The sequence below is a fragment of the Filicampus tigris genome, chromosome 4 (assembly GCF_054856515.1).
Source record: "Filicampus tigris isolate MCC_2025a chromosome 4, RoL_Ftig_1.0, whole genome shotgun sequence".
In the NCBI taxonomy this organism is placed as follows: domain Eukaryota; kingdom Metazoa; phylum Chordata; class Actinopteri; order Syngnathiformes; family Syngnathidae; genus Filicampus; species Filicampus tigris.
Genome location: NC_141220.1, coordinates 19,025,812 through 19,047,806, shown reverse-complemented (window position 1 = coordinate 19,047,806; position 21,995 = coordinate 19,025,812). Strand labels below are relative to the sequence as shown.

The following is a 21,995-nucleotide window of genomic DNA, read 5'->3' as shown; positions in this document are numbered from 1 at the left end:
ATTATTTAAGTTCTTTAAACTTGTTTTGAAACAAACCTTATCATGGTAATGTTTTCATATTATTTTGCAGATTGCACTTGTTTATATAATGGGGAGATATACAATTATGGAGATATAGTATATGACACTCATGATGGAGATGGAACCTGTATTACTGCCACTTGTGGAGAACATGGAAATATTACAAGAGAAGTAAGGCCCTGCAGTTCCTCAACCACACAGAAGCCAACAACAACAGAATTTGTGTTTGAGACAACAGGTAATGATCAACCATGAAATACAGCATATATTATGTTGTCCTGTAGAACAACACACTGATTATCTTTGGTTTTGTTATGTTTTGGCTATCGTAGAAAGACCAACCTCTACAAAGGCCCAAACTACCACAGAGAAACCCATCACAACAACTCTCCAACCCACAACATTCACAAAAGAACCCACTACAATTACAACAACAACAGAAAAGCCACCCATAACAACAACTAATCCAACGACAGTTACAACTGGGCTGCCATCAACACCATCTGAGTGTTTTGTTTGTCAATGGTCATCTTGGATCAACAATCATTACCCTGATCCTACCCTCAGTGGTGGAGATTATGAATCTATAGCAAATGATCAAAGTCTGAATGATTGCAAACAACCAATTGAAATAGAATGCAGAGCAGAATCATTTCCTGATGTACCTTTGGATCAGCTAGGTCAAAAAGTAACATGCAACCCAACAGATGGACTGATCTGTCATAACAAAGAACAAGGCATACCTCCAATTTGTTATGACTATGAGATTAGAGCCAAATGCTGCATCAACCATTGTGTCACTCCGACCATGGCTTCAACTTCAAGCGCTACAACAAATGCAATTACAACAGAAAAGCCCACTACTACTGCAGCCACAACCACAGAAAAGCCCACCACAATGACAACAACCACACAGAAACCAACAACTACGCCAATAAAGGCAACTAAATCTACTACTGAACAGGCTAAAACCACCACAACCACAGAAAAAAACACCACAGTCACAGAAAAACCCACCACAGTCACAGAAAAACCCACCACAGTTACACAAAAGGCCAGCACTACTGTTGCTGTAACAACAGAAAAGCCCACGACTACGGCCAAAACAACCATTCCATCTACAGTACAACCTACCACAATTACAGAAGAACCCACCACCATGACAACAACCACACAAAAACCAACAACTACACTAATAAAGGCAACTACATTTACTACTGAACAGACTAAAACCACCACAACCACAGAAAAGCCCACCACAGTCACAGAAAAACCCACCACAGTCACAGAAAAACCCACCACAGTCACAGAAAAACCCACCACAGTTACACAAAAGGCCAGCACTACTGTTGCTGTAACAACAGAAAAGCCCACGACTACGGCCAAAACAACCATTCCATCTACAGTACAACCTACCACAATTACAGAAGAACCCACCACCATGACAAAAACCACACAAAAACCAACAACTACACCAATAAAGACAACTACATTAACTACTGAACAGACTAAAACCACCACAACCACAGAAAAACCCACCACAGTCACAGAAAAGCCCACCACAGTCACAGAAAAACCCACCACAGTCACAGAAAAACCCACCACAGTTACACAAAAGGCCAGCACTACTGTTGCTGTAACAACAGAAAAGCCCACGACTACGGCCAATACAACCATTCCATCTACAGTACAACCCACCACAATTACAGAAGAACCCACCACCATGACAAAAACCACACAAAAACCAACAACTACATCAATAAAGACAACTACATTTACTACTGAACAGACTAAAACCACCACAACCACAGAAAAGCCCACTACAGTCACAGAAAAACCCACGACAGTTACACAAAAGGCTAGCACTACTGTTGCTGTAACAACACAAAATCCCACAACTATGCCTGCTACCACCATCGCAGCCACGGAACTACCCACCACAGCTACAGAACGACCAACAACTGTTACAGAATCTCCTAGCACAGCAACAGAAATCCAAACCACAACAATCACAGTTACAGAAAAACCAAGCACTGCATCAACGGAAAAGATAAGCACGATTCTTCCAACAACAGGAAAACCCACAACAACCCCGGAAAGCCCCACTACAGCTACAGAAGGACCAACTACTGCAACAACGATAGTACAAAAACCCACGACCACAGTTTCAGAAACTGCTGGTATTACCACCACTACGTCCAAAGTTACAGAAAAAGTTACTGGAAAAACTACACAACAAACTAGCTCCACAGCCAAAACCACAGAAAAACTGACAACACAAGCTACAGAGAGGCCAACCACCCCTACAACAGAAAATGTAGCCACTACAAAGCCACCAAGAACAACCAGTGAAGGTCCCATCACAACTGCAGTCACACCAACTGTAAAACCAATTACCTCAACAACCCCTGAAATTGTTACAAATACAATTGTTCCAACCGCACCGTCAACGGGACCCTTGGTAACAATTACTCCAGAGTCCCAAACTACAACGACAGAAAAACCCACCACAGCAACCCTCCAACCCACAACATTTACAGAAGAACCCACTACCATCACAACAACTACACAAAAAACATCCATACCAACAACTACACTAACAACCGTTACAACTGAAAAGGCCACCACAACTACTGTAAAAACATCATCAACACCACCTGACTGTTTTGTTTGTCACTGGTCAGACTGGATCAACAACCATTACCCTGATCCTACCCTCAGTGGTGGAGATTATGAATCTATAGCAAACATAACTGATCCAAGTCTGAATGACTGTAAACAACCACTTGAAATAGAATGCAGAGCAAACTCATTTCCGGATGTACCTTTGGATCAGCTAGGTCAAAAAGTAACATGCAACCCAACGGATGGACTGATCTGTCACAACAAAGAACAAGGCATACCTCCAATTTGTTATGACTATGAGATTAGAGTCAAATGCTGCATCAACCATTGTGTCACTCCAACCAAAGCTACAACTACAATTGCTACAACAAATGTAATTACAACAGAAAAGGCCACAACTACTGCACCCACAACCACAGAAAAGCCGACAACCATGGCCAAAATAACCATTCCACCCACGGAAAAAGCAACCACAATTATAATGGAACCCACCACCACGACAACAACCACACAAAAGCCATCCATATCAACAGCCACTCCAACAAAGGCAACCACGCTTACTACTGAAGTGGCTCAAACCACCACGACCACAGAAAAGCCCACTACAGTCACAGAAGTACCAACAACAACAACCACAGTCACAGAAAAACCCACCACAGTTACACAAAAGGCCAGCACCGCCGTAACAACAGAAAAGCCTCCAACTGAAGCTGCTACGACCATCACAACCACAGAACTACCCACTACAGGAACAGAAAGACCAACAACCATTTCAGAGTCTTCAAGCACAGCAACAGAGATCCAAACCACAACAATTTCAGTAACTGGAAAACCTACCACAGCATCAACGGAGAAGATAAGCACAATTCTTCCAACAACAGAAAAACTCACAACTCCCAAGGAAAACCCCACAACAGCTACAGAAGGACCAACTACTGCAACAACCATAGTACAAAAACCCACGACCACAGTTTCAAAAACTGCTGGTATTACCACCACTACATCCAAAGTTACAGAAAAAGTAACTGGAACAACCACACAACAACCTAGTTCAACTGCCAAAACCACAGAAAAACTGACTACAGAAGCTACAGAAAAGCCTACCACCATAACAACTGAAAAGGTACCCACAACAAAGCCACCAAGAACAACAACAGAAGGTCCCACAACAACTGCAGCCACATCAACTGTAAAACCGATTACCACAACCCCTGAAATAGTTACAAATACAACTGTTCCGACTGCATCGTCGACTAGACCCTTAGTTACATTTAGTACAGAGGCCCAAACTACAACAACTGGAAGACCGTCAACAGCAACCCTCCAACCCACAACAATTACAGAGGAACCCACCTCTGTCACAACAACTACAGAAAAACCCAGCACAGTTACAGTTACTAAAAACCCCACCACCATAGTTACACAAAAAGCCAGTACTACTATTGCCGTAACCACAGAAAAGCCCACTACTGTCTCCACTTCGACCATTAAAGCCACAGCAGAACCCACCACAGGAACAGAAAGACCAACCACAGTTACAGAATCTCCAAGCACAGCAACAGAAATCCAAACCACAACAATTGCAATTACAGAAAAACCCAGCACAGCATCAACGGAAAAGATAAGCACAATTCTTCCAACAACAGAAAAACCCACAACAACCCCGGAAAGCCCCACAACAGCGACAGAGAGACCAACTACTGCAACAACCATAGTACAAAAACCCACCACCACAGTTTCAGAAACTGCTCGTATTACCACCACTACATCCAAAGTTACAGAAAAAGTTACTGGAACAGCCACACAACAACCTAGCTCAACTGCCAAAACCACAGAAAAACTGACTACAGAAGCTACAGAAAAGCCTACCACCATAACAACTGAAAAGGTAACCGCAACAAAGCCACCAAGAACAACAACAGAAGGTCCCACAACACCTGCAGCCACATCAACTGTAAAACCAATTACCACAACCCCTGAAATAGTTACAAATACAACTGTTCCGACTGCATCGTCGACTAGACCCTTGGTTACATTTAGTACAGAGGCCCAAACTACAACAACTGGAAGACCGTCAACAGCAACCCTCCAACCCACAACAATTACAGAGGAACCCACCTCTGTCACAACAACTACAGAAAAACCCATCACAGTTACAGTTACTAAAAACCCCACCACCATAGTTACACAAAAAGCCAGTACTACTGTTGCCGTAACCACAGAAAAGCCCACTACTGTCTCCACTTCGACCATCAAAGCCACAGCAGAACCCACCACAGGAACAGAAAGACCAACCACAGTTACAGAATCTCCAAGCACAGCAACAGAAATCCAAACCACAACAATTGCAGTTACAGAAAAACCCAGCACAGCATCAACGGAAAAGATAAGCACAATTCTTCCAACAACAGAAAAACCCACAACAGCGACAGAAAGACCAACTACTGCAACAACCATAATTCAAAAACCCACAACCACAGTTTCAGAAACTGCTGGTATTACCACCACTACATCCAAAGTTACAGAAAAAGTTACTGGAACAACCACACAACAACCTAGCTCAACTGCCAAAACCACAGAAAAACTGACTACAGAAGCTACAGAAAAGCCTACCACATTGACAACTGAAAAGGTACCCACAACGAAGCCAACAAGAACAACAACAGAAGGTCCCACAACAACTGCAGCCACATCCACTGTAAAACCAATTACCACAACCCCTGAAATAGTTACAAATACAACTGTTCCGACTGCATCGTCGACTAGACCCTTGGTTACATTTAGTACAGAGGCCCAAACTACAACAACTGGAAGACCGTCAACAGCAACCCTCCAACCCACAACAATTACAGAGGAACCCACCTCTGTCACAACAACTACAGAAAAACCCAGCACAGTTACAGTTACTAAAAACCCCACCACCATAGTTACACAAAAAGCCAGTACTACTGTTGCCGTAACCACAGAAAAGCCCACTACTGTCTCCACTTCGACCATCAAAGCCACAGTAGAACCCACCACAGGAACAGAAAGACCAACCACAGTTACAGAATCTCCAAGCACAGCAACAGAAATCCAAACCACAACAATTGCAGTTACAGAAAAACCAAGCACAGCATCAACGGAAAAGATAAGCACAATTCCTCCAACAACAGAAAAACCCACAACAACCCCAGAAAGCCCCACAACAGCGACAGAAAGACCAACTACTGCAACAACCATAGTACAAAAACCCACAACCACAGTTTCAGAAACTGCTGGTATTACCACCACTACATCCAAAGTTACAGAAAAAGTTACTGGAACAACCACACAACAACCTAGCTCAACTGCCAAAACCACAGAAAAACTGACTACAGAAGCTACAGAAAAGCCTACCACATTGACAACTGAAAAGGTACCCACAACGAAGCCAACAAGAACAACAACAGAAGGTCCCACAACAACTGCAGCCACATCCACTGTAAAACCAATTACCACAACCCCTGAAATAGTTACAAATACAACTGTTCCGACTGCATCGTCGACTAGACCCTTGGTTACATTTAGTACAGAGGCCCAAACTACAACAACTGGAAGACCGTCAACAGCAACCCTCCAACCCACAACAATTACAGAGGAACCCACCTCTGTCACAACAACTACAGAAAAACCCAGCACAGTTACAGTTACTAAAAACCCCACCACCATAGTTACACAAAAAGCCAGTACTACTGTTGCCGTAACCACAGAAAAGCCCACTACTGTCTCCACTTCGACCATCAAAGCCACAGTAGAACCCACCACAGGAACAGAAAGACCAACCACAGTTACAGAATCTCCAAGCACAGCAACAGAAATCCAAACCACAACAATTGCAGTTACAGAAAAACCAAGCACAGCATCAACGGAAAAGATAAGCACAATTCCTCCAACAACAGAAAAACCCACAACAACCCCAGAAAGCCCCACAACAGCGACAGAAAGACCAACTACTGCAACAACCATAGTACAAAAACCCACAACCACAGTTTCAGAAACTGCTGGTATTACCACCACTACATCCAAAGTTACAGAAAAAGTTACTGGAACAACCACACAACAACCTAGCTCAACTGCCAAAACCACAGAAAAACTGACAACACAAGCTACAGAAAAGCCTACCACATTAACAACTGAAAAGGTACCCACAACGAAGCCACCAAGAACAACAACAGAAGGTCCCACAACAACTGCAGCCACATCAACTGTAAAACCGATTACCACAACCCCTGAAATAGTTACAAATACAACTGTTCCGACTGCATCATCGACTAGACCCTTGGTTACATTTAGTACAGAGGCCCAAACTACAACAACTGGAAGACCGTCAACAGCAACCCTCCAACCCACAACAATTACAGAGGAACCCACCTCTGTCACAACAACTACAGAAAAACCCAGCACAGTTACAGTTACTAAAAACCCCACCACCATAGTTACACAAAAAGCCAGTACTACTGTTGCCGTAACCACAGAAAAGCCCACTACTGTCTCCACTTCGACTATCAAAGCCACAGCAGAACCCACCACAGGAACAGAAAGACCAACCACAGTTACAGAATCTCCAAGCACAGCAACAGAAATCCAAACCACAACAATTGCAGTTACAGAAAAACCCAGCACAGCATCAACAGAAAAGATAAGCACAATTCTTCCAACAACAGAAAAACCCACAACAGCGACAGAAAGACCAACTACTGCAACAACCATAATACAAAAACCCACAACCACAGTTTCAGAAACTGCTCGTATTACCACCACTACATCCAAAGTTACAGAAAAAGTTACTGGAACAACCACACAACAACCTAGCTCAACGGCCAAAACCACAGAAAAACTGACTACAGAAGCTACAGAAAAGCCTACCACATTAACAACTGAAAAGGTACCCACAACGAAGCCAACAAGAACAACAACAGAAGGTCCCACAACAACGGCAGCCACATCAACTGGAAAACCAATCACCACAACCCCTGAAATAGTTACAAATACAACTGTTCCGACTGCATCGTCGACTAGACCCTTGGTTACATTTAGTACAGAGCAAAACTACGACAACTACAAGACACTCAACAGCAACCCTCCAACCCACAACAGTTACGGATGAACCCACCTCTGTCACAACAACCACAGAAAAACCCAGCACAGTTACAGTTACTAAAAACCCCACCACCATAGTTACACAAAAAGCCAGTACTACTGTTGCCGTAACCACAGAAAAGCCCACTACTGTCGCCACTTCGACGACACCAAGAACAACAACAGAAGGTCCCACAACAACCGGAAAAGCAATTACCACAACAACCCCTGAAATTGTTACAAATACAATTGTTCCAACTGCTCCATCAACAGGACCCTTGGTTACCTCCACTACAACCATCATCCCCACAAAGCCTACCACAGTGCCAACAGAAAAACCTTCAACAACTTTGTCAACAGCTCAGACAACAGCAGGCAGAACCACTGAATGCTTCTGCAAATACCTTGATCAGATTTTTGCTCCTGGTAAGCATGTTGCCATATATATATATATATATATATATATATATATATATATATATATATATATATATATATATATATATATATATATATATATATATATAACTGACTTTATTATTCATTGATTGTTTTTAGGTACCACCATTTACAATAGGACAGATGGAGCAGGTTGGTGTTTCATTGCTTACTGCAATGAGACATGCAATGTTGAGAAGTTTGCAGGACCGTGTCATCCAACCACTCCCCCAAGTCCTCCCACCACCTTAACAACAACTGCCATAACGACAAAAGTTGTCACAACAACCGCTAGTACCACTGAAGCTCCCCCCAAAGACTGCGATTTCCTCATCCCACCAAGAGAGGTACCTGACTTCTACAAACGCTGGTATTCGGAATAACTATTGGCTATTCTCTCACAAAAGCAGTATGAATCACTCGGCAATATTTGATCAAATCAGGAAATGCACTTACAATAGGACATCCTGAAAATTAAAATTAAAGTTAAGCGAACTGCAAAAAATTGAATGAATAGATGGACTTTGTGGTTGCCACTGACAATGCACGTTTAATCTGAAAGATTTGTTCATGGGTGGAAATTACAGAATTGAAGCTTGTTGGATTTAAAGTTTGTCTTTAACGCTGAAAAAGTCAAAACAAAAAAGTAAACTCAACTCTAGTGGAAATGCCATGAGAAGAACAGTGAAAAGATAATGATTGCCAGAGTGAAAGGGGCTTCTATAGTAATGTGTATTTTTTCTTTTTCAGCATGGTGAATCTTGGATTTCAAGCAATTGTACCTTTTCATTTTGTGATGATGCAAAAGTCCTTACAGAACATAAGCCATGTGAGCCAATAACCATGCCTGTGTGCGAAAATGGCCATCCACCAGTGAGGGTCTATGATGAAGATGGTTGCTGTTTCCATTACGAATGCACATGTGAGTTAAACCGGAAGCATTTCAGGGATTCCTCTTGAAAAAAAGATCCTAAAATCACTAATAGTCCTGTTCAAATTGATTTCTATCACTTTGTAGGTATTTGCAGCGGCTGGGGTGATCCACATTATATCACATTTGATGGACAATACTACAGTTTTCAGAAAAACTGCACCTATGTCCTGGTTAAAGAGATTATTCCTCGACACAATTTTACCATCCTTATTGACAATGAAAACTGTGATGCTACTGGTGAAGTAACCTGCGCTAAAAGCTTGATCGTGTATTACAAAAGCTACAAAGTCATTCTCACGCAGGAGAGGGGCACAAGTACAGTCAACACGGTACATTTTCTTGCCTTAACATGTGTTTATTTTAAATTTTGTTGATGCTTAAAGGGACGTTAACCCAAAATGTTCTTTACAATAATATGTTCTATGCGTCTCCTCTAGTCAAAACATGGCATTCTGATTCATTTTGCATTTTTGGAATCTTGAGTTAATCAGTAAAATCCTTGTCCATGTCAGGTGGCAGCCATTTTGCCACTTGCTGTCTACTGAAAATTACATCACAGTTGCTCCGGGCTCAGATACCAACCAATCATGGCTCAGCTTCAGAAAACAGGTGATTGGCCATTACCTGAGCCCTGAGCAACCGTGATGTCATTTTCAGTCGACAGAAAGTGGCAAAATGGCTGCCCCCGGAAATGGCTAAAAACGGGTGTTTTGTTGCTGTTTAACTCATGTTCCACAAACGCAAATTTCACAAATTCTTTATTCCACAAATATTAATCAGAATGCCGTGTTTTGACTAGTGGAGTATCGTAGAACGTATTTTTGTAAAGACATTTTTGCGGTGACTTCCACTTTAATGTTTAAATTATACTAAGTCCAATTTAAACATGAAGCAGGATTCTTGAGTGCCGAATCTTACTTAAGTGATGTGTTCAGGTGTACGTCAATGGCAAGAAAGTAATTCCAACTTACTCCAACGAGGACTTCATCATCACAAGCACTGCAATCGAGCTGCTCCTGAGAATCCCGGCAATCGAAGCTGTTGTGACGTTCAAGGGACTTTTGTTCAGCGTTGATTTGCCGTTTTCCCGTTTCCACAACAACACAGAGGGACAGTGCGGTGAGCCAATCACGTATTTGCTCTCATAGTAACAACATGAAACAAGTCTTCACGTTACGGTACAATCGCAATGGTCGTTATCTGATTTCACCAGGTACATGTGACAATAATAGAAAGAATGACTGCAGATTACCCAGTGGGCAGATTCACTCCTCTTGCGCCGATATGGCTCATGAGTGGCATGTACCAGATAAGAACAAACCATACTGCAAGAAACCACCTCCTCCACCGACACCAACTCCAACTCAACCCTCTTGTAACCCTGAAATTTGTGAAATCATAATCAGCAGGTAACTGAGCCTGTTTCTTTAGTATCGCCCATGAGTACAGCAGTTGTCTTCATGGCTGTATTTTGTACAAAGTGTGTTTGAGGAATGCCACAAAGTCGTCGCACCAGAGGACTATTACGACGCCTGTAAATTTGATGTTTGCCACATGCCAAACTCCAAAGTGGGATGCTCGAGTTTGGAGGCGTACGCTATGATGTGTACTGCGGCGTCGGTCTGTGTCGATTGGAGGAACGCGACACAGGGGAAGTGCGGTAAGAGCTTTTGGTTTTAGCGTTGCCCTTTTTACGCCAAGGAATCTTAAAGCAGCATTGGGCAAGACATTGACTTACAAGTACAGTAGTTGAATACGACTTCATGCCCTAAGGGCGTCTGTATCGTTTTTACTGGCACAAAGCAACTTTGAGGAGGATGGGATCAACCCTGACAACACAAAAAAATACAAATGTCCTGAATTGCTTTACGACATACTCACTTCCTCCTTTCGCTGTAAGGACGGCTCAGGATTTCACGACACTACACGCTGGCATGCATGGGAAATATGGTTGATTTTTGTCAAAACACTACCGCTTTTGTCCACACGGCGCCGCCATAATCAACAAAAACTGACATATGACACAGCATTGCTTTAACTAACTTGCTGTATAAAGTGGACATGGATGCCCCACACCTCACAGTAACGGATTACAACCATGGTTGTCCCCTGCCAATCAATGAAGAAAGGTATAATAACAATAATTATAATGACCAATTAATGAAATCAAAGAATTATATGCGGGTACAATATATCATTATTCTATATATACTTTATATATGTTTATAAGAATGGACTATTTGAAGTCAAACTATTTAAAAAAAAATCTTCATTTTGTATATGTGCCCTATAAAGGGTTCATTTATTTATCTTGATATATAAACAAATTTCTCTTATTGTAGAATATAAATGTCCTGCACATAAAGTCTATAAACCCTGTGGACCGATTGTGGAACCAACTTGCAATGCAAGGTAATGACTCATTTCATTTGTTTTGATGTACTTGCATGCTTGTTTAGTTCTGCATTGCAATTCACACACACTTTAACATTTTGTTTTGATGTCATAGCATTTTCCTACTTGTCGTCATTGTAGATACAATAACAAGTATACGCAGCAATGCCAAGGAGAAAACTATTACCAGAGGTCTGACTGTAACACATTTGTGGAGGGATGTTTCTGTCCACCTGGCACAATCTTATTCGGTTCAAACTCCGACAACTGCGTCATCGCCTGTAAGGGTCACCCACAAACAATTATGAGATTACTGTATATGTGACTAAAAGTATTTAAAGCCCTAATGAATATGTTTCCTGTCAAAGGTTGCACTGGACCTGATGGCGAACCGAAAGAGGTACCTGCTACAATAGGGATCATCGTTTTCCTGGTTCAGGTCACTAATATCGTATTGGTCATGCTTAACTTGTGCTTTACCACCCAAAGATTGGTGACACCTGGTTGAGTGGCTGCCAACAGTGTGTCTGTGATGCGGATACGCTGAGTGTGCGCTGTGAACCTCGCGTGTGTCCCACTCAAGCACCCATAACTTGTAAGGAAGGTGAGGTGCTTATCAACCAAACAGTGGACTGCTGCCAGATCCTGACATGTGGTGAGTTGAACAAGATGCAACACACGATGAAAGTCGGAATAATGACTCCAGAAGCTCCTTACGTAAAAATTAATTTAATGGCATTTTCTGACGGGAATGATGGCATTTAAACCATATACATATATATTTTTTGTGTATGAAATATATGATATACAGTATATGATAGTGATGAATCAGCAATAGACGTCCTCGCATCCAGTAAGATATTGATGAGATCTGATGAATGTTCTGCTACATATGAATGTGCAATCTGTTGTCATTCCCAGTTGCCCTTCCTTCCAAATGTAAAATAAACACAAACGCCACTTATTTGCACGTAAATAACTGCAAATCAGTTGTGCCAGTGGAAATGACAACCTGCGAGGGATCCTGTGGAGCGTCAACATCGATGTGAGATTTCTCATTATGATCAATTGTACATTTTCCTAATGTGTGCTTAGCACCAGTGATGATGTGGGAAACCTTATCTATCTGCTCAGGTACTCTGCGGAGAGCAACAGCCTGACGCACTCTTGCTCATGTTGTCAAGAAACAGCCACCAGCAAGAAGGAAGTGGAGATGATTTGCGCTGATGGCAGCAAGATGAAACACTCTTACATCTCAATTGAAAAGTGTGGCTGTCGACCCACGCATTGTGCACAAAATACAACCCATCAATTTGGACATTTTTAAAGGCTGTATTACATGTGAGGAGGCCAGTTACTGTTCATATAAAATCATTAATTCTTCTTCAAAAAACAATTTGACAATCAAAGCTCTATAGTGTAGGTAATGACCAATTGTATAAGATCCAAGCAATACATAATATTTATTTTCTGTAAACTGTACATTCAAAAGTATGGAAATGGCTTAGATCCATTTCAGCCTAAATAAGATAAGGTTTTATATCTTATTTGAGAATATTTGTAGCATGTACAGTATATACTGTAAATCTTGTGATTTAAAATGGGGAAAATTCAGTCAGATACTGTACATTGTGCAGTGTACTTTGTTGAGCATTGACAAGAGGAATGTATTTCTGTAGTAAAATAATAAGATAGCTTGTTTCCCCCCAAAAAATTAAAAATGCATTGACACTTTTTAATTTCCATAAATACATTGAAGAAATACTGTAATGCACCCCCCTGTTATGTACATTGCTTCTCTGTCATGTACTCTGGTTTATTGCAGAACAAGACCACTGACATTCCTTGACTTGACATTCTTAATAACTCTTAATTCCAATAAACATTTACTTAGTGCAGCTCTTCATGTCTCCTTTATTTTGTGCATTGTCAAATATGTCAAGTATTCTGTCAATACATACACAATACTTGATACGACACGATTTACATTTTGCATTCAGTTGAGTTAAACGTGAAATGTTATTCTGTACTTGTTAACCAACTTCTCTCAACATGTTTATTTAAAAATATTTAAATATTATGCTGTACGTATTTAGTACCACTATGTATGATGCATCATTCCTAATTGATGGTAATTAATTCTACTTTGTCATGCCCGTGAAAATTCTAATCATATTGACACATTCTGAAATAGCCATGGAGTTGCGATATCGCCTTCCTCTTAAGATAATGACTTAAGTCTTATTTTGACAAAAATCTCTCTCTCTCTCTCTCTCTCTCACTCTCTCTCTACTCTCTCTTTACTCTCTTTCTACTCTCTCACTCTCTCTCACTCTCTCTCACTCTCTCTCACTCTCACTCTCTCTCACTCTCTCTCACTCTCACTCTCTCTCTCTTTCTCTTTCTCTCTCTCTCTCTCTCACTCTCACTCTCTCTCTCTTTCTCTCTCTCTCTCTCTCTCTCTCTCTCTCTCTCTCTCTCTCTCTCTCTCTCTCTCTCTCTCTCTCTCTCTCTCTCTCTCTCGCTCTCTCTTGCAAGAACCCGAGAGGCACTCCTGAATGTAAACTTAAATGGAGGAAAAATGAATGATTATAATGTAACGTCATTTAATTTACGTTGAACAAATTTAAATGAATTTAAGTTAAATTAAGTAATATGCCTACACATCAGACGCTGCATGGTTACAATGGTCCACCAAACCACGACAAAGTGCAACCACATTTACGTATCTTTATTATTATTATTACTGGTGAATAAAATACTATTTATGTATATTTATGATAAATATACTGTAAAATTAAATTTAAATGTAATTTGAATACAAGAGGTTTATTTGTTTGTTTGCTTACACGTGGAGCGCTTTCCGGTCGGAACAAACGTTGGGCTTTCATTTACGGTCGAACATTTTGAGTGTAACACGGTGTCAGCCAGCTATGTCGGCGCTGAAGTATCTCTGTTCATTTTTAGAGTAGTCTACATTTTTTTTAACCAAATGGCTCATTTATTTAGATTCAGGGCTTACCAGTTATTCGTTTTGAGATAATGTGTTGAATCAAGGTGAAGTATCCGCAGCGGGGCCCAGCAGTTTTAAGGTAGAGTAAGTTTTTCTGCCGACTTTTGCTCTCAAGCTTTTCCTTTCTTCACTGTTAGAGCTAGCTAACGTTATGCTGGCTAGCTGAATTTATATATTTAATTTTAATTCCACCACTCTACACTAAAGTTACTGTGTTGCTCGTAGTCAAAGCAGCAGAGTTAATTGTTCGGGTGAAGGTACGAATTTGTATTTAAAAACGATGTGTCGTTTGTTGCAGTATTCATCAGTTTGCATAGATGACAAGCGTTGAGTCGGAGCTCATTTTGTCAAAGCTAATTGTTTATTATTCCTCTCAAGCACACACGTGTTTTATTATAACAGATGCACGGTTGATAACGATCTGAAAAAAAATTGACACGCTTTGTTTCTCTCAGTTTACACATCCGAGCCATGGCCTCACTGTCAGAAGAGGTGCTTCTGGTGGTGAAAAAGGTTCGCCAGAAGAAACAGGATGGCACTCTTTATTTGATGGCTGAACGCATAGCATGGAGTCCAGAGGGCAAGGACCGCTTTACAGTCAGCCACCTCTATGCCGATATTCGCTGTGAGAGCTCTTTTTGTGTAAACATTACAATGCAAAGACAATATGTGATGGAGTGTTATTCCTGCTCTGTTCAGGTCAGAAAATCAGCCCTGACGGCAAAGCAAAAGTTCAGCTCCAATTGGTCCTTCACTCCGGTGAGAGTACCACATTCCACTTTTCAAATGAGAGCACTGCACTCAAAGACCGGGAGACTGCAAAAGAGCTGCTGCAGCAGCTGCTGCCCAAATTCAAGAAGAAAGCTAACAAGGAACTGGAGGAGAAAAACAGGTGAGCTTCTCAGTAGCAATGTGACAGGAATTTCCTCAAAAACCTGGAATGGACACTTCAGATTTCTCTGAAATGCTCCGTAACAAATAAATTAAAGGGGAAAAAAAAACAAATGATCATCAAAATACATTACTTATTCTACTACCTACACTGCACCGCTCACAAATAATGTTCCATTTGTGCTATTTAAGTTGAGTTTTTAGGGCAAGCGACAGTAATTTTAACTTCTCATAATTTAGCCCGTATGGGTTTCTTGGTGAGATATGTTTAACTGCAACTTGTTAGCCAATCAGAGAAGGTTTTATTGTTGTTCGTGAAGGTGGTCTTGTCTCCAAGTTAGGCAAGAGGTACTCATGGGGATGCATTTTCTGCCCATGCATTGTTCTTCTTAGCCATAAACACTGGCAGATCTCCATGATTTGCCTATTACTTACGACCACAATGTAGAACGTGCTCACTAGATTACAAAATGCGGCCTAATTACTTATAGGGTTAAACTGTTCTCTTGCACATGAATCACTGAGGTTACGAATGTTCCTACAATGTAAAGTATACATGAACATGGTGTATTGTATTTGTCTTAAAACTAGAGGTAAGATCGGGCCTAAAAAAATCGAGCCCGACCCGACCCAGGCCCGCGGGTATTAAAGCCAGACCCAGCCCGAGCCCGACCAATAAACTTGATTTGCAGGCCCGACCCCGAAGCAAACCCGAAATTTCATATTTTATTTGTGAGGACTCGTGGAGAGGAGGGGTGATTTATGATAACAACTGAAAGCCTGTCTTTTGTAACGAAATCAAGACTGTATAAACATTTACATCTTTTATATTTCTGTGTCGGCAGAGGTTACATTAACCGACAATTTTCCATCATTGACGGATTTTTTTAAGAGTTGACGGGAAAGATTTAAGGCCGTCCGTCATTTTGACGGGTTGAAAATTGGGCCATAAACCACAGCAGCAGTACGTCCTTAAGAATCTAGCGTGGCGCTTTGAGAGAGAGAGGCAGAGAGACAAAGAAGAACAATGACAAGTGGATAATAGACGGAGACAGGAAGGAGTTCTTTGAATTGTCATTGCAAGAGTTTAGTACAGTACGTGTTGTGATGAGGCGACTTCTGTTTTTTTGCGGACCTTAGTTTAGTATCCACACATCGTTTTAGTATACATTTTTATAAACGTATATTTATTTTTTTTTAAAAGTCAGCGAGAGAGAAGCCCCCCCCCCGACCCAAACGTACTGATTGACATCGGGCCGGGTCGGGCTCGGGCTCGGGCTTGGGCTTAAGATTTTACCTCTACTTAGGACCTCACCGGAAATTCTGAACTACATGTCCTTTTCCTTATAAACAGTGAGGCGCTTACCTTGCACCGCAAGCTTTTGCTAATGAACTATAAATGAACTTGAATAAGGCTGAGCTATAATAACATTTGTTAGGTGGTGGTGTGCTGGACCCCTTTTTATGAAGCTTGAGAGGGAGTCCATTTTTCACAATGTAAAGCAATAATTTGTTTTTGATACAACATTGTGGAAATAAACTTAAAAAAAAATGACATGAAAAATATAGATTGCCTCAGTGGTTGTGCTCTCTGTCTGCACTCCTTGATTGTATATATTGTTTCCCATGAAAGTGCTTAATGTTAGGCAAGTAAAATCATATTATTTCACAATGTAAAGCAAAGCATGTTTCTAATATTTAGTCTGCCTTTACAATATGAGTGAAGAATCGATTCATTAACAGAAAGACCGCAACCCTACATAACTATGGTGAAACTGTTGACTGGTATTGTATGTTTCTGTTGTTTCCCTTTTTCCCCCCCATAGGATGCTTCAAGAAGATCCGGTGCTTTTTCAACTATATAAAGATTTAGTGGTCAGTCAAGTGATCAGTGCTGAGGAATTCTGGGCTAACCGATTAGGAGGCCTAAACCACACAGACCCTACAGTATGCAACAATAAACAAGAAGTTGGTATCTCTGGAGCTTTTTTGGTGAGTGACTCAATAAAAGCTCATGTACAATTTGATTCTGAATTTCAGCTACATTTTAGATCCTTTTTTATCTTTATAGGCTGACATACGGCCTCAAACCGACGGCTGCAACGGCTTGAGATATAATCTGACAGCTGATATCATTGAATCTATCTTCAGAACCTATCCTGCAGGTAAATGGGGCTGTGACTGTTCCTTTGTTTATGCATTCTACATGTTTACGCAATCTATATCAACTTCACTTGGTGTTGCAGTGAAACAGAAGTATTGTGAGAGCGTGCCTCATGAACTGACCGAGAAGGAGTTCTGGACACGCTTCTTCCAGTCGCAGTATTTTCACCGAGATCGCATCAACACCGGCACACAGGACATCTTCACAGAGTGTGCCAAGCTGGACGAAAAAGGTAGGCAGCAAGTATGTGCTGGTTGGTTGTAGGTAGGAATGCAAATGTGTCATAATGTCATATTATATGTAACAAAAATATTGTGTTTCTTATAAGGGTTAAAATCAATGGTGGTGCAAGGAGTGAAGAACCCCCTGGTTGACCTGCAGTCATTAGAAGATAAATCCTTGGATGAGGTAAAGGTTATTGAGATAATAACAGTTAGTCTCATTAATATGATGCAGGTGTAAGTGAAAACTCTAAAGATTATGGTGTTGTACTTTTTTGTCTGCAAAAAGAATTTAACCACTGCAATATGTAAAACAGCACAACCTTTAACAAAATCAATGTAAATAAAACCATAACATAGACATGCATGGGTAAACTGGAGTCTTACCGATTCAAATGAGACTCCAAATACCACAAGTTGTTTTCTCCTCTCTTTTGAAATAGTTGTTGCAATAGAAACCCATAAAATCCAAAGGAACTCACCAACAGGATAATATAGTGTTGCCTTGAGGTGTGAGTGACCTGACTTAAACTTACTTCAAAAAGAGGCTTCAAGCTATTTAATGTCACTCCCACTAAAAGTTTACTGTCAAACTGAACATAAAACAAAGAGAATTACACGTTGTGTATTTTTAACAACCCAAAAACTTTGGGTTAAGAACAACCCATCACACCCACCAACAACACAATGAATTGAAACGTTAAATTCTGATGCACAAACTCTTGTTATTTATCATCTTTTTAATATTATTACTATTATTCAGTGTTTATGAAGTAATTATTATAGAGTACTATCTTCCTTCTTAAAAAACACTTTGATCAGTCTCTTGCTTGCCCTTGTTACAGGGTTACGGTGTGTGCACACCGCTGCCCTCCACTTCGAATTCAAACCGAACAGTGAAGGAGAGCAGCAACTACGCCATTATAAAGCGCTTCAACCATCACAGTGCCATGGTGCTGGCAGCAGGCTCACGCAAGGGGTACACATCTAGACAAAAAAGTAATAGATGTCGCTTTCCGAAGAACGCCCTCATCCTAAAGCTTCACCGCCGTTGTTTTCCAGGGAGAATGACCAAAGTAGTGAGACGAGCAGCACCGACGGCAACTCGCGGGATTCCGACGTCTTTCAGCCTCCCATTAAGAAGGTAAAATGGTTCTCTTGTTGGTTTTTGTGTCCACCATATGAAGATACAATGTACACAATCACTCACTTTAGCAATTTTTTTTAGGTGAAATTACAAGAAGCCATAGAGTATGAGGATTTGCAAAGGGAAAACGGACCAAAAGTGGTTGCATTAAACCTCAAAAAATCAGACAGGTTAGCATTATTTCCGCTTTGGCTTGGTATATTTTGCCAAGTGGCACCTCCGTGCACAGTCGCGTGTATGTTTTTGGATATTTGTATTTTTCTCCACAGTGCTTTTAATGTCGTTCTCTCTCAATTCTTTTTGTTACAAAGGTATGCTCATGGGCCGGTGCCCCTTCAGTCCTTAAAGTATACAACGAGCCAAGAAATCATCAACTCCGTCAACCACATCCGCCACGAGATGGCCAATTACAAACCCAACCTAACTCAGGTATGATGGAGCACTATACACTTACCTGATTTGCTCTCGCACTATTTTTCTTTTTTTTTTTTTGGTTACTATTTCATCATATAGTGTTTCTTCTGAGGAAAAAAAAAATCCCTAAAGTATGTAATAAAGAATTGCACATAATTCCAGTACTGTATACCGAACTCCATGCAATGGTGCATTCTCCAACCAAGTCTACTTCAGATTATTCTTGATTTGGATCGGATGACTTCTGCATCAGATCAGATCGTGCAAATAGGTCAGCCCAGTTCCTCTCTGCAGGTTTTGACCAGCGCAGCAGCAACCTCCGCCATTGCAGCACTTTCTCCCGGCGGCCTCCTCATGCAGACAGGATCGCAGCAAGCCATAAATCGTACGTCATGCTGCAGTTGCGGAATCTCTGTGAAAAACATCCCAGTTTCTCTGATAGAACATGGAGGTGGCGTTCCCCACACATTGATTGTTGTTTGCCTTTTCTCATTTGCGATATTTGCAGAGATGGTACCGTCTGATATTCAAGGGGAACTGAAGCATCTTTATACAGCTGCTGGGGAGTTGTTGAGACATTTCTGGTCCTGTTTTCCCGTCAACACACCATTTTTGGAGGATAAGGTGACTAATTGTTTCGCAACATGACCCTTTTTCATTTCAGCTAAATTTAGACAGCGGATGATGAAATTATTTAACATTCCATACCATTCGGTTGGCCTGGACTGACTCAAATACGCTGGCACCACATTGGTGAAGTCTGACTTAGACCCTCATGTGTCTTATTGGTTCATACAGTTGATTAAAATGAAGTCCAACCTCGAGAGATTTCAGACGACCAAGCTTTGTCCTTTTCAAGAGAAGATTCAGCGTCAGTACTTGAATAAAAACGTAAGTATTTAATGATTCAGACTCTGCTTAGTGTGTTTTCAGTAAAAAAAAAAAAACCTCTGTACACAAAATTGTTTTCATATTTTATTAACTTATGTAGTGCTCATTTTGAGAAGGAGGGGGGAAATACATATGACAACATGTGTAATTTAGGAGTTGTTGGCTGAATAAATGGTCCCATTTAGCGTTACCAATTTTGTGAGTTCATCAAAAATTTTATAAGCTAATGATAACTGAAAAGCGAAATCAGACGTGTATGTGTTTTAGCAGGTTAGATTGAGAATTGTGTAACTTGAAGCAGAGCTGGGCATTTTACTAATAATTGAGCGTCCGTTATTCGTCATCCATCTGCAGCGTGGGTACCCTTCCGTCGTCCGTCATTCACCTTTTTTTCCAGGGGGGGGGAAATAGTACCCGTCTATAGGCCGCTCCCCCTCTAATTTTAAACGGCCGTCCGTCGGCGAGTCCGATTAAACTTTCGCTAGCACCCCCCCTGTGGAGAAGCTCAAACAGTTGTCTTAAATAAAGCCAAGGATGGGAAAATTTAGCTTCTACAATTCTGTTATTGTTAATGCGCCGTGGTTGACATTCCTCCATGGCACTGCGTCTCTAATTTTTCCAGGTAATTTCTTTGTTTTTTTACATCAGCAGAAGTTGGAAAAAGTAATGAGTCTATTTTGACAGTCAGGGCGTAGAAAGTACGGATAACTGTTTTGAAATGTAGGGAGTACAAGTAAATAGTCGTCAGTAAAATAAATACTCAAAGTACATTTACATGAAAAATGTGCATGAGTACATGAACAAAGTATATGTATATTGTTCCTTCCCACCATGGATTTTCACCTTCCTTCACAACCAAACGCGTGGCATCTTCGAGAACAACATCCACAAATATTTGAGTAGTTCCAGGCAGCGTTGAGATTTCACATTCTGTCTTCACCCATTGATTACTGATTAGTTTTCACATAAAGAGCTCATGACATGAATACAGTACTGTCATAACCAAATACTTTCCTTGAGTAACCTTGTTCCATTGACACCCCTGCAGCTCACAGCACACTTAGAGCAGATGCTGCAGACGGCATACAGCAAGTTCCACGTCTGGCAAACGCGTCGCATGATGAGGAAAACCTGAGGCCAAACGCTTTGCCGGCAAAGGACAATGAAGACAAAGTGGGCAAGGATGTCCCGTGGAGGCCTACAGCGCCTGCTGAGACTACAGATCACAGCCAGGTGGCTTCACAGGAGGCTCGTGATGAAGACAGATAGATGCTGCCACATCAGTTAACGTTTACGACAGGCATACAGCATTTTAGTCACGAAAACTTGTTTCTTAATCTTTGTGTTCTTTCTACGGATGAGAGATTGGTTTCAGTAATGGGACTTTTAGAATGGTACAATACTGTATGACCACATTTCTCATGGAAATCATGTAAACTCTGGGGATGACAAACAGAGGACACCACACATGTCATCAGTGCGGAGAGCCCCTCTGGGAACAGGACAAAGAAAGGAAAAGTGTTCCAGATATAGTGAAGTTAGTGAATTTAGCAATATTCTAATGACACCTCACACTGGAGAGTGTTGTGTGGGTGTGTGTATGTATGTGTGTGTGTGTGGGTGTGTGTGTGAGACACGGTTCACACAGTCTGCACTGTACTGTAAATATAAAATCTTACTCTGGATTAAAGAGTTAAAGCGTTTTGTTTTTGTCGGTAACTGCAGACTTTTTTGTTTTTTTT

At 41.1% G+C, this 21,995-nt stretch overlaps 2 protein-coding genes across 2 annotated transcripts; both read left to right on the top strand.

Annotated features, from left to right (window-relative positions):
- The first annotated feature begins 1,462 nt into the window (after positions 1 to 1,462).
- Positions 1,463 to 13,410, top strand: LOC147148803 (intestinal mucin-like protein). Its single transcript, XM_086027363.1, has 14 exons — positions 1,463 to 1,657; positions 7,650 to 8,172; positions 8,305 to 8,531; positions 8,935 to 9,106; positions 9,203 to 9,447; positions 10,054 to 10,237; positions 10,332 to 10,527; positions 10,600 to 10,778; positions 11,461 to 11,530; positions 11,654 to 11,793; positions 11,881 to 11,912; positions 12,002 to 12,167; positions 12,434 to 12,557; positions 12,647 to 13,410. Exons 1-14 carry the CDS (start codon positions 1,463 to 1,465, stop codon positions 12,837 to 12,839), a joined length of 2,646 nt encoding a protein of 881 aa, XP_085883489.1. The 3' UTR covers positions 12,840 to 13,410.
- A 981-nt stretch (positions 13,411 to 14,391) lies between these two features.
- gtf2h1 (general transcription factor IIH, polypeptide 1) lies at positions 14,392 to 21,956 on the top strand. The gene is made up of 15 exons (XM_086028960.1): positions 14,392 to 14,604; positions 14,981 to 15,150; positions 15,225 to 15,417; positions 17,243 to 17,408; positions 17,488 to 17,581; positions 17,663 to 17,812; positions 17,909 to 17,988; positions 18,647 to 18,780; positions 18,864 to 18,945; positions 19,030 to 19,118; positions 19,260 to 19,377; positions 19,657 to 19,747; positions 19,871 to 19,986; positions 20,161 to 20,253; positions 21,302 to 21,956. Exons 2-15 carry the CDS (start codon positions 14,997 to 14,999, stop codon positions 21,386 to 21,388), a joined length of 1,647 nt encoding a protein of 548 aa, XP_085885086.1. The 5' UTR covers positions 14,392 to 14,604; positions 14,981 to 14,996; the 3' UTR covers positions 21,389 to 21,956.
- Positions 21,957 to 21,995: the final 39 nt, after the last annotated feature.

Coding starts and splice junctions, on each gene's coding strand:
- LOC147148803 (XM_086027363.1), top strand. CDS start 1,463: ATGACAAAAACCACACAAAAACCAACAACTACACCAATAAAGACAACT. Junction 1,658..7,649: donor AGGCCAGCACTACTGTTGCT/GTAACAACAGAA, acceptor CCCCTGAAATAG/TTACAAATACAACTGTTCCG. Junction 8,532..8,934: donor TCCTCATCCCACCAAGAGAG/GTACCTGACTTC, acceptor TTTCTTTTTCAG/CATGGTGAATCTTGGATTTC.
- gtf2h1 (XM_086028960.1), top strand. CDS start 14,997: ATGGCCTCACTGTCAGAAGAGGTGCTTCTGGTGGTGAAAAAGGTTCGC. Junction 17,813..17,908: donor TGCCAAGCTGGACGAAAAAG/GTAGGCAGCAAG, acceptor GTTTCTTATAAG/GGTTAAAATCAATGGTGGTG. Junction 17,989..18,646: donor AAGATAAATCCTTGGATGAG/GTAAAGGTTATT, acceptor CCCTTGTTACAG/GGTTACGGTGTGTGCACACC.